The sequence below is a fragment of the Felis catus genome, chromosome E1 (assembly GCF_018350175.1).
Source record: "Felis catus isolate Fca126 chromosome E1, F.catus_Fca126_mat1.0, whole genome shotgun sequence".
NCBI lineage: Eukaryota > Metazoa > Chordata > Mammalia > Carnivora > Felidae > Felis > Felis catus.
The window spans coordinates 35,092,985-35,104,519 of NC_058381.1; the positions used below are offsets into that span (position 1 = coordinate 35,092,985).

The 11,535-nt window shown below is 61.8% G+C and overlaps 1 protein-coding gene across 2 annotated transcripts; it reads right to left on the reverse strand.

Annotated features, from left to right (window-relative positions):
- Nucleotides 1-988: 988 nt before the first annotated feature.
- EPN3 (epsin 3) lies at nt 989-11,496 on the reverse strand. 2 transcript variants are annotated; one of them, XM_023244192.2, is made up of 10 exons: nt 10,060-11,496; nt 6,450-7,126; nt 5,165-5,283; nt 4,438-4,518; nt 4,075-4,200; nt 3,044-3,131; nt 2,316-2,585; nt 2,020-2,136; nt 1,660-1,890; nt 989-1,453 (listed from the first exon to the last, which is right to left on the reverse strand). In XM_023244192.2, the coding sequence occupies exons 2-10, from the start codon at nt 6,985-6,987 to the stop codon at nt 1,119-1,121; spliced, it is 1,905 nt and encodes a 634-aa protein (XP_023099960.1). In that variant the 5' UTR covers nt 6,988-7,126; nt 10,060-11,496; the 3' UTR covers nt 989-1,118. The 2 variants fall into 2 exon arrangements, with proteins under 2 accessions (XP_023099960.1, XP_023099961.1); XM_023244193.2 differs by lacking the exon at nt 2,020-2,136.
- Between the last annotated feature and the right edge of the window lie 39 nt (nt 11,497-11,535).

Here is an 11,535-nt window from a genome sequence, read left to right on the forward strand (position 1 = left end):
CAGGCCCTGCCCCTCCCTTTGGTTTCTCAGACCCCACGGAAGCCCCCGGGAGGGGTCAGGCTCTCTCAGCATGGCTGAGATTGAATTTCTTGCCCTGGTGAAGAGGGGGAAGGGTAGAGCTAGATTTAAGGTGACTCAGTAAAGCAAAGGAACATGAGGGCTCCTCTACCCGGCTTGTCTCCCCAGAGTTCTGAGCTCCTGGAGGCTGTGGGCTTAGCAGCCCTTGGATCCCTCCCAGGTGAGCCCACCACTTTGTTCCGGGCTGTTAATATTTGCAGATGAAACCGGGGGGCCCAGCCTGGGCGCTCGGGGCTGTGGAGCCAGACAGTCTGAATCGCAGCCCCAGTGTGTGCTAGCTTTGTGACTTTGAGCATGCCACTTAACCTCTCTGAGCCTGTTTCCTCACCTCTAAAGTGACAGCAGGACCGAGGGCTGTACATTTGGTTTAATGCCCTGCTGCCCCCAGTTTGCTATTCTTAATTTGGAGCAAGGGCCCTGCGTTTTCATTTTGCACCGGCCCCCACAAATTACGTAGCCAGTCTTGAATGGGAATAGTATTATCTACCTCAGAGGGCTGTTGCAAGGATTAAATTAAATAATCTGTCTAAAGTGCTTATAGCACAAGAGTGCACAATGAGCAGGAACAACTGCCTATTGTTCCCTGCCATTAGATCACCCCCAGTGCAGATCTGTGGTAAATGAATGAAATGAGAGAATGAGCGAGAGCCCGGGGAGCATCTGGAAGCGAAGGTGCCGGGGCTGAGGGGGTGGTACGGGAAGTGGGAGCATTTTTGTGCCCCACACGGCGAAGCACTCGTTCCCACGGCAGCCGGTGGTTTGCGCCGTGGTCCCGACCCAGACACCACGCCTCGAAACAGTCCACTCGGTGGGAGCTGAGGACGCGTGCGTGGTCTCAGCCCCGGGCAGTCTTCAGGGTCAAGCTTCCAGAGCGGCGAGAGAGGGTCGGCGGGGGCCACTTGAAGCGTCCTGGCGGGACTGGGGGCGGAGTCAGCCCTTCCGGCCTTCCCGGGGGCGGGTCCTGGGGTGACAGCCCCGCCCCGCGCCGGGGACGGGGCCTCGCGCATGCGCCGGCCAGCCGGGGCAGGGCGGGGCTGCGCTCAGAGGAAGGGGTTGGTGCCGGGATGCGGGGGCGGCTGGAGCGGCCCCGCGGAGCCCGACGTGGGCAACAGGGGCTGTGGCAGGCTCGCGGGCGGCGGCGTGAAGGCGCCGGCCTGCGGGAAGACGCTGACCGAGGCGGGGAGGGTCACGCCGGCTGGCACGCTGCTGAGCGGGAGAGGCAGGGAGGCGCTGTAGGTCATGGAGCCCAAGGGCGCCCCGACCGGCCCGCCGGCCGCCAAGCCTAGCGCGGGCGACCCGGTGCGCATCTGGTTCAGGGTCGGCCTGGCCTGCTCGCTCCCACCGAACGGGTTGGTGGGGGATGGAGCGCTGAGACCTGCGGAACGAGAGCGGATGGGGAGCTTGGAGTGCGCCGGGGGGGGGGGACACAGCCCTAAATGGGGTGGCGGGGAGAGGAGGCACGATCTGGGGTCTCAGAAATAGGGAAGAAGAGTAACATTTTTAGGGCAGGGGCTGAAAGGAGGGAGGGAGAGAGCAGGGGCCCCCAGTGTTGAGACGCGGCAGGGACAAGGGGTGTCCTACCTGTCAGAAAAGGGTTTCGCGTCTTTGCAGCCTGGGGCGCCTTGACTAATGAATCAAGGTTGACCAAGGAGGAGGCCGAAGGGCCCAGGAAAGACTCAGGAGTCCGGCATGCTCGGGCCTCCTTACTGGGCTGGGTTAGCGCTTCCTCCAGTACACCCAGGTCAAAGGATTCTGGCTCCTTGGTGCCATTTTGCTTGGAACTGGGGATGGGGTCTCCAAACAGGTCCAGCTCTGGAACAGAAATGATTGAGCTCATGGGTAGGGATGGGGAGTGGTCACTCTGGGAAGAAGAGGACAGGGGCCACCTCTGGGCAGGTCCCTCATTCCCCAGAGCTGTATCATCCCCTGCCTCCTGCTTACCCACAGGACTGCCCGGCTTTCCCGAAGGCAGGGCCTGGGCACACTCCGGCCCCTCCTTGGTCTCTGTGGATACTGGAGGGTTGGCAAATGGGTCAAAAGGTGAGGTACCACCTAGAGCTAGCCAAGGAGGAAGAGGAAGATGAGATGGGCTGGCAAAAAGGTCAGGCACTGGTCTGACCCCTTTTAGGCAAGCAGCTGTCTTGACACAGACAGGATGTGCTGCCCCTTGGCGCTGGAGGGAGGGGACCCGGAAGTCCTCCCAGCCCCTCACCCACACCCTCTGGCCCTCTACTTACCAGGTGCATTGGAGGTCTCCACTGAGGCTCCCCAAGGGTCAGCCCCAGTGTCGGTGAGTTGGTGATGGGGGGAGTTCTGTGCCCAGAGGTCTGTGGATGGGGGTCTGGCAGGCAGCACTGGGGTCCGGCCCCAGGGCTCTGAGGAGGAGAGCATAGGGGGCAAGTCCCAGGGCTGGCTTCTGGACAGGGCACTTCCCGAGGGGACAGGAGACCAGGGGTCTGCGGAAGGCCCCCAGGAGGAGCCACTGGGCTCTGTGTTCGGCCTGAGACCTAAAACGGAAACAGTACAGACATGACCCCAGGCCCACCTTTACACCCAGCCCAGGGCCCTTCCCAGTTACCCAGACCAAGTTGGGAGGCCAAGGGTCCCATTTCACAGATGGGATGCTGACTCAGGACCACCCAGCAAGCTGGAGCCCATATTCGTCAAGTTCTGCCAGGAACGTGGAGTCCCAGGCATGGGCGGCTCAGGCCACCTTCCCAGTCAAGGGCAGGGACGGGCTGGGGCTTCAGGAAAGCCAAGGTGACCGGGGGAACCGAGAGAACATCTCCGAGTTTTCCACGAGCTGGGCTCTTCAGATGTGCGCTTCCATCCCTCACTACAACCCCATGTCCCAGAGGAAGCTGAGGCTCAGAGGGGTGAGTGTCTTGCCCTCAGCTGGCCCTCAGCTATGGGGAGGGGCTTTCTGGGGCCAGCCTGGAAACCTCTTGCAGCCCTGCATGCCCACCTGGGATGTCCCATGGGTCAGCAGAGCAGCGTGTGGAGGGCGGGGCCGGGGCAGGTACAAAGATGTCTGCCAAGTCCAGAATGGAAGACTGTGGAGGGAGAGAGGCAGCCATGGCTCAGAAGTGGGCGAGACCAGAAGAGGGGCGGTCCTTGGCCTGTCCTCCTCAGCCCAGCTCCTTCTCGCCTTTGTTCACTTCACAAGCATCTACTAACGATCCCTTGTCTCCGTACAGTGCTTTGCAGTTTATAAAATGTTTCCTCATCCGCTTGGTGCCTGCACAACAACCCTGTGCACTAAGTAGTGCAGGTCGTGGTGTATCCATTTTATAGACGCCCGAGCGGAGGCTCAGAGAGGGGAAGCGATGTGCAGGGAGCCGCACAGCTGGGGAGAGGCAGAGCTGGGATAAACCGAGGCCTGCCTGACCCCTTCAGTTGTTCTGCTCCCCAGCCCATCAGTGGCAAAAGACAGATTTTATAACAGGTCTGCTTTCCTAAGTCGGAAACCAGCCACAGTGAACACAGGCAGAAAGGGGATAGAGACATCCTAGCTCCGTGCACAGCTTTGGAGGGTGGCCTTGTTCCCAGAAGCTACCCACTCCCCTATTCTTGGAAAGTATGTATATGAGCCCAAGATATTGTGAGTACCATGTGCCTGAGCCCGCCTCCCCCCGCCCCCAATCTGGATCCACAGTATCACGTAATCCTAGAATACCAGAGAGGGAGCTGCCCAACTAAAGGAGGAAACTGAGCCCACAGCAGTGATGTGCCCCAAGTCAAATAAATGACAGCAAATCCAGAACCCAAATCCGGGGGAAGGGATCAGGATTCTTTGTATCCCACTTTGCTGTCAGCCCAGTCACCAGCCCATGTGGTCTGGGCCCGAGGGCTGCTGCACCCCCTCTATCCCTCTTCCCATTGAATAAACACTTAAACGGTGCTTACTATATATGAAGTGCAGTTCTGAAGTCTACAAATACCGACTCAGCTCATCTCTCAGGCTCAGTCAGCCCGCGCAGCCCAGCCCCTCCCTACCTGGCTGGTTTTCAGCTTCTCCTCCTTTCCCTCTTCTCTCTCTGGCTCTTTGTCTTGCCAACGGCGAACTGCAGCCCCAGCACCATTGGCCACAGGGGAGTCCTCTGCCCGCCAGGACCTCACCTCCTGTGGAAGGCACAGGGGAGTGAGGACAGCACGAGCAGCCCAGGCTGGACTTGAGGGGACCGGGGGAGCTGGAGTCAAGAGGAGTGCAGGGAGAGAGGTTAGGCACAGCGGGACCACTGGGTGCAGTGGGAGGAGCCTGGTTAGTGCCTGTGTAGCACCTGCACCTGCACCAGCACCAGCACCTGCACCTGCACCTGCACCAGCACCTGCACCTGCCCAGGAGGCTCGGCCTGCTACCTTCTCGTGCTCCTGCCGGCTCAGGCGCAGAGCCAGCTGCAGCTGCAGGTCCTCATCCCTGTGGGAGGCTGGGGGGACGGGCTGCAAAGGAGGAAGGAAAGGGGTGAACTCGGCCCAGTGCTCCCACTCCCGGGCGGGAGGGCAACGTAGCCCCGCAGGGGGAAGGGAGGTGGAGAGAGAAGGGCCCACCCTGAGTGGATGTGGGCGTCCTGACCCCAAGGCATCAAGATGTGTGTGGCCTTCTCCCTGCCTGGGTCTGCGATGCAGTTTCCAAGATCAAGGAGATTGATCCTTTGCTTCCGGGTCCCCTGAGCGTCCCCAGGCCCTGCTGTGTTGAGGCCTGGCTGCTTCCTGCCCAGTCTGCCTGGATCCGCAGAGAGGATGATGACGGGGGGGGGGGGCTATCCCTGCCCCCCTAAAAGGACAGCAACCCCACAGCAGGGGTTGTGGGGGCGGCATATCTCTGGGTCTCCCAGGAATGTGTCTATCAGCATACTTGCCTTCCCCGGGGCCGCGGCAGGCCCGTAAGACACATATGTGCCCTCACCCCACTCAGCGTTCGCTGCCCTTTCCAGGCACAGCCAGAGGGGACCGCAGGCAGGGAGGCAGTCCCTGCCAGGACAGTCCCGGGCACACGGACAGGCCCTGTGCTGTCCAGAGTAGAGGAGCCTAGGAGCCAAGGGTGTGGGGCACCAGTGCCCTCCCCAGGCCACCGGGGGGCCCTCACCTTCTCAGCCTCCTCGCGGCTCATGGCCAGGGCCAGCTGCAGATGCAACTCCTCTTCTCCTGACGTCTGGGGCCGGGCCTGCTCCAAGTCGGACGTGTAGCGGGGGGATGAGGAGGAGGCTGCAACGACCGTCGACCGTCGGCCATCGTGGTTCCTGTGACCACGTGCCTCCCCTCCCCTGCCCCTCCCCCCACAACCAGGAAGCTCTAAGGCTCAGAGGGGGAAACTGAGGAAGGAAACGACTGGCAGCCAGGGCCCCAGGGGGACAGGCAGTGTGCTTGGCACTCCGTGTGAGGCTTCCCATGCCCCCCCCCCCAACTAGAGACTCCAGTCCCTCCTTTACAGACGTGCCAATAGCCAGAGGTTGCCTGGCCAGGGTCCTAAGGTAAGACTTGGAGCCAGGTCCACTGACTCCAGCTTCTGCAATCTTCTGGCTCGGGGAGGGGGGGGGTGCCCATCCTGCCTGGGGTCAAGTGAGGTGGGAGGGAGAGAGTTCCAGCCAATCAGGGCCACGGCTCTCAAAGCCCTTGGCACACTGTCAAGGGCTTTATGAAAGGAGGACCATCCTGAGTACCCCTCAGATCCCAGAAGCCCACTTCGGGGCAGGGAGGAGAGTCCAGAACTGCTCTGCAGGGGCGCCGGGGTGGTTCAGTCGGTTGAGCCTCTGACTCTTGATTTCGGCTCAGGTCACAATCATGTGGTTCATGGGATCGAGCCCCATGCTCGGCTCTTCGCTTACAGCATGGAGCCTGCTTGGGATTCTCTTTCTCTGCCCCTCCCCCGCTCACATTTCTCTCCCTCCCTCTCTCTCTCTCTCTCTCTCTCTCAAAAAAAAAAACACAACAACAACAACAAAAACTCTGCAGCACCCTGTTTTCAGGAGGGGGTCATGAGGAATGCCACTGACGGAGCACCTTGTGCCCTGTGTCTGGGCACAGGGCCAAGGGCATTCGGGAGCCTGGTCTCATTCTCACATCCAACACCCGAAAGATTTTCCCTGCTTCACAGATGAGGAAGCGGAGACTCAGAGAGGCGGCCGTCTAGACCCCTCCGCTCGAAAGGGGCAGAATGGGGAACGCTGCTGGACTCCAGAAGCCTGAGCTTCTGCGACCCCAGCAGCCCACGGGGCATGGTCCCACTGTCGTCTGCGCTAATTTGCGGGGCACCTGCTGCGCCAGGCGTCCTGCCTTCCGTGCTCCATTCGTCACCTCCCCGAATGCTCGCGACATCCCTCTGACCTCAGGCTGCCTCCTGGCCCCCAGCCACAGCCCCGGGGCTCACTCACAGTTGTAGGAGGACGGAGATCCGTGGCGGCGGCCCAGGCCCAGCTGCCCGCTGCCGATGCCCATGCCCTCCAGCGCCATGCGCTCCTTGGTCTTGAGGGCGTGGGTCCGCTCCTGCCGGAGGCGCTCCTCGTCCCTGAGCAAGGCCATCACCTGCTTGACCTTCTCGCGCACGTTGACGCCCTGGTCCTTGCCGTCGCGGTCGATGTACTGGAAGTCCTTGAGCGTCTGGATGGTGTAGAGGTTCTCACGGCACTGGTGGGCCACCCTCTCGGAGCCCGTCTTGAGCAGGTAGTCCAGCAGCGTTAGCGCCTTGTACACGTGCCGCCAGTTCTTGCCGCTGTCGTTGAGCCGCCGCCACAGCATGCCCATGACCTCGGCGAAGGCCACCGTGTTGAAGGTCAGGTCGGCGATCTCCGACATGAGCGAGCTGGGCGGGCCCCACGGGTCATTGCTGGTGGCCTCGCGCACCTTGATCTCGGCCTCCGAGTAGTTGTGCACGATGTTCTTCACCTGGCGCCGCAGCGCTGAGGTCGTCATGGCTGGGGACTTGGAGATGGGCGGCCCCCGCCCCCGCCGGAGGTGGAGGGCCGAGGGCCACCGTCTCGAGGTCACGGTCTCCAGGGATGGGCCGCCGAGCTCTCAGCAGGGCGGCTGCGTCCTTGGGTTCCACATGGGTCTGAGGAAGAGAGGGACTGGAACTCAGGAACTCAGGGGCAGTGGCTCACCTGGACAGCCACTCGGGCCTGGCCGGGGTCCCCGCTGCCAGGAACAGCCTCTGGCAGGTGCTCATTCTTATTTTTCTTATCTGCCGCATTATTCAGCCAACACTTGCAGCTTTGCGTGCTCTTTGCTCTTTTGCAGCCCCTCTACAAAGACGGGGTGATTATTATTATCTCCATTCACAGATGGGGAAGTGAGGTTCAGAGAAGGAGTGAGTGATTCGTTTGAGTTCACAGAGCTGATGCGATCGGGAGTGACCCCGGCAGACGCACTCCCCACGTCCTCACCCTTAGCGACAGGCAGGAAAGCGACCCCCAGGAATGCCTGCTCACCTCCCTCCTGTTGAATTACCTCTCCCTCCTGTTTCGGAGGCCAGGATCTCACTTAGGAGCTATCCCTCCCAGCTCCTCGTTCCCAAATCACTAGTTTGTGCAGCTTAATTCATTCGGCACCTACTTCCCGGGGCCTTCTCTGAGCCCGACATTGTGCCAGGCACAGAGCACAAGTCCTGGTCCGCACACGTCCAGATGCGGGGCATAGACGATCCAGCCTAACACGGACACGCACAGGAACACCCAAGCTAGGAAAATCAGGGGAGACTTCCCAGTGGAGGTGACAGCCTGAGATCTGAAGGGGAGGGTGAGGAGGAGCAAAGCCACAGGGCAGGAAGGACAGATGGGAGGGAATGCTTGAGCTGGGGCAGAAGGCCAGAGAGGGACATGGGGCAGGAACGTAAGCTCCCTGAAGGCAAGGCTGGTCTGGGCTCCCCAAACCTGAGACCCTGGGTGCGTGGTCGTCTCCTGATAGCCCAGCAGGGAGGGAATCAGGGTCAGCCCTCTGCCCTCCCCACAGCGTCAGGACCAGGCCATCTGGAGAAAGCAAACCCAGGCTCATGACAGAAAAATGTTCTTCCAGGGTGCTACCAGAAACCAAACCCAGAATTCCCCTGCCTCGGCTGTTTTTCTGGTATGCATACACATACACACACACACACACACACACACACACACACACAGGCTGGACCCACAGAGCCTCCACACCAACCGTGAACCCCCACCCCCACTTATGGAGAGGGCGCCTCTCAGCACCTCTCCGCTCAATCCTGGGGCTCAATCTTGGGACTCGCAGGAGTCAGAAGCTGCCTGTCCTGCCCTCCCCCAGTCTGGGCTTTCCCTCCACCCGGCCCTGCCAACCCTGGGCCCAGTTTAAAGCGGCCAGCAGGCCTTGGCAGGCTTCTTCAGGGCCCAGGTGCCTGGGAGAGCTTGGGCCCGGAGGAGGGGATCCTGTGGGAGACCAGGTGGACGGAGTGCTGACTGAAAGGCTGCCTACCTTCTGTCTGCTGTCTGTCCGTCCAGCCTGGCAGGCCCTTCTGTGGGGATGCCACGGCCAACGCTTGTTTAACTCCTGTCCTCCTCCTCACTAGTGACTCAGACCTATCTTTACCTCCCCAACCGGTGGGCTGGAGGGTGGCAAGAGTCAAGATGAGAAATAATTGTGCCCCACAGCCCGCCCGGAGTGCGGAGTGCGCGCCCCTCCCAGTGCTGGCCGCAGAAACCAGCAAAACCAGTCAGGCATCCTGCCTCCACCAGCAGCCCTACTTGAGCCTGGCTGCCGGGCCCTCCAGCCCAGCCTGGGGGAGTGGGAGGGGCCCTCAGTGCGGACCCCACCCCGTGGCCCTGTCTGGACTTTCCTCCTAGAAGGGGGAACAGAGGAAACTCCTCTGCACATCTCTGCTGGAGCTGGGGGAAGAGAGGGATCAGAAACTCCAGGGAGGTGCCTGGACCTCCCTCCCCTGAAGTTAAAAGGGACAGGTTGGGGGGGGGGGAGGGAGGGGGGAAGAGGGGGCAGGGTGAGGCCCAGGGAGCACGGAAGGGAGGGAGGAGGAAAGGAAGGATCGCGGGAGGGAGCCGCTGGGAGCTCTGCCAGCCGTGTTACAAGCAAAGGGTTTTATCGAACACAATATGCCCAGAAATAAAAGGGAGTGAAACAGAAACCCGGCAGCCAGTGGCGGCAGCGGCAGGCCCGGGAGGCCGGGTATGGAATTACTGCAGTGACCTTGAGCCAGACCCTGTCAGGTGGAGGGAAGGACACTGAGAAGGCAGAGCCTGAGAGGCTAATTCAGAGATGGGGTGGAGGGTGGGGGGCAGAGCGGGGAGGGGAAGGCTGGAGGAGGAGGCGGGGCACGGAGCACAAGTATCTGCTCTCTCCTTTATATAAGTAAGGTGCCCAGGAGAACTTGGGGGGGGGGGCGGCTCCTTTTTTCGGGACTAAGGGAATCCTCAGGGCTGAGGAAGTCGATGGCCATCCCCCGAGTGGGGATTCAGGGAGAAGGAAGGAGCCTAGATATGTCGAGTCACGTGCGAGAGTTTGTCCAAAGTGTGTGTGCGCCCCACCAGCCCACAGTCCCTCCCATCCTCTGCTAAGGTGCCCCGGCCCCTGCCCTGCATCGGGTCAGCGGCTGCTAAGGGGTGGGGGGTGGGAAGGGAGTGGCGGTGCCCTAACTCTTGCCCCCGGAGGGACAGGAGCGAGCTAGAGCTCTAAGCTGGAGTCAGCCCTGAGGTGGCAGTGTCCTGGGGCCCCGGAATGGGGTAGGGGCTGCCCTGAGGCTAGAGGTGCCACAGAGGCCGAGGGGGAGGGGTGGGCAGAGGAGAACGGGAGTCTGCGGCGGGAATACCACCGGAGATGTTAGTCCCAGGGTGGGGAGCCGATCCTTGAGTCCTGCTTCCCGGGGGCTGCAGGGAGGGGAGGAGGGAGCGGCAGCGGGCAGAAAGCCTCCAGGATCCGCTAGAGCCCTGCCCTCCTCACCCCTCTCCGTGAGACCCGAGAGGGAGGCTAAGCCCCGAGCCTTCCGTGAGAGGCACCACCGCCTCCACGGAGGCACCAGCTTACCTCCGGTGCAGGCTCCCTTGGCCCCAGCCCCGGGACCACGAGCAGCCTCTGCAGTGACCTTCCGACCTGCGCGGCAGAGGGACAGCACAGCCTCGGGAGCGTCCCCAGAGCCATCCACCACGGACCCCGGTCCTGGAGATGCCCACCCTCTCCCAGGAGGCGCAGACCCCTTGGAAGGGTGGAGGCAGGGTCCCCAGGAGGGGCTGCAGCCCTGCCTCTTGCCCGTTGGTCTTTTAGCCGCCCAGCCGGCAGGCAGGCAGCACTCAGCACTCGGAGGAAAGTTGCCCAGCTGGCCGGGCAGGTCTGCCTCAGCAGTAACAGGACACAGGAGGAAGCGCAGGGTTGTTAACCCCTTCCTGCTGGCTGGGCAGGCGGCACGGGCAGAGGGGGGAGGCCTGCCTGCTGGCTGTCCCCAGGACGTGCACATCCAGAGCCAGGGCTGGTAGCCCACTCCCACCCTGCAGTGAGTTAACCCTTCCCCTGCCTCAACAGGAAATAGGGTGGAGAGGGCTCCGACACCCACCCCACCCCTCCCCCATCCCCCCCGGAGCCAGGAAGACCATTCCCAGGCCATTTGGCGGAGTCTTGTTTTCTGTGGGCTCCAGCTGGCCCCCTCAGCCACCCCGAGAGGGGCACGCAGGCTCCAGGCACAGCCTCTCTGAGGAACGGAGTGACCTGATCTTTCCAGAACTCCTCCCGCTCTCCACTGGAGGATGCTGAGGCCCACGAGGTCCTTATCAGAAGCACCGCATGCGAAACCAAGCCGGCAGGAGGCTATGGCCCCTGCCCCGTGTCCCACCCACACCCCTGCTCCACCGGCACTTAAAGCAATGAGCCCAGCATTAGCACAGTTGTTCTTTGAACTCTGGGAGCCGGGACCCGGAGCCCACTCGCACGGGAGGCCTGGCCCAGAATGAGGATTTCGGACAGACAACCCCGTTCGGGTATGGAGTCTGAGCGGACAGCACTTGTCTTTCCAGGGGCCACCTCTTGTCCACTTTGCACTGCTCTGAGCAAGGGGGTGGGCATTCAAGTCCAGAGGCTGTCTTTAAGGCAAAAAGCGGCTCAAGGAAACCAGCTGGCCTGACATGAGGAGGGGCAGAGACAGGCTGCCGAGGACACGGGATCGGGTCTCTGGGGTGGGGCGGTGCAGTGAGCATGATCCCCAGGGCCCTTGGACCCAGCTGAAGTGGGAGGCTCTCAGGGAGCCAGGCCCCATGGGGTCTAGTTCTCCTGGTCTCACATTGGTCATACTTGGTGATGACACTTGGGAAAGACCTGGCTCCCGGAAGTGTAACCCCAAAAGCCTGGGCCAAGGAAGGTCAGAGGCGGGGTTCATGACAGGTGATGCTGTCCTGTCACCGGACTCGTTCCTTGTCCTGCTACCAACCTGCTCTTCTGCTCAGCACCCCACACATCACCTTCCGGGTGTGTTTCTCCTACCTCCTGTTGGATGGCTCCAGGAACCGGGAGGAG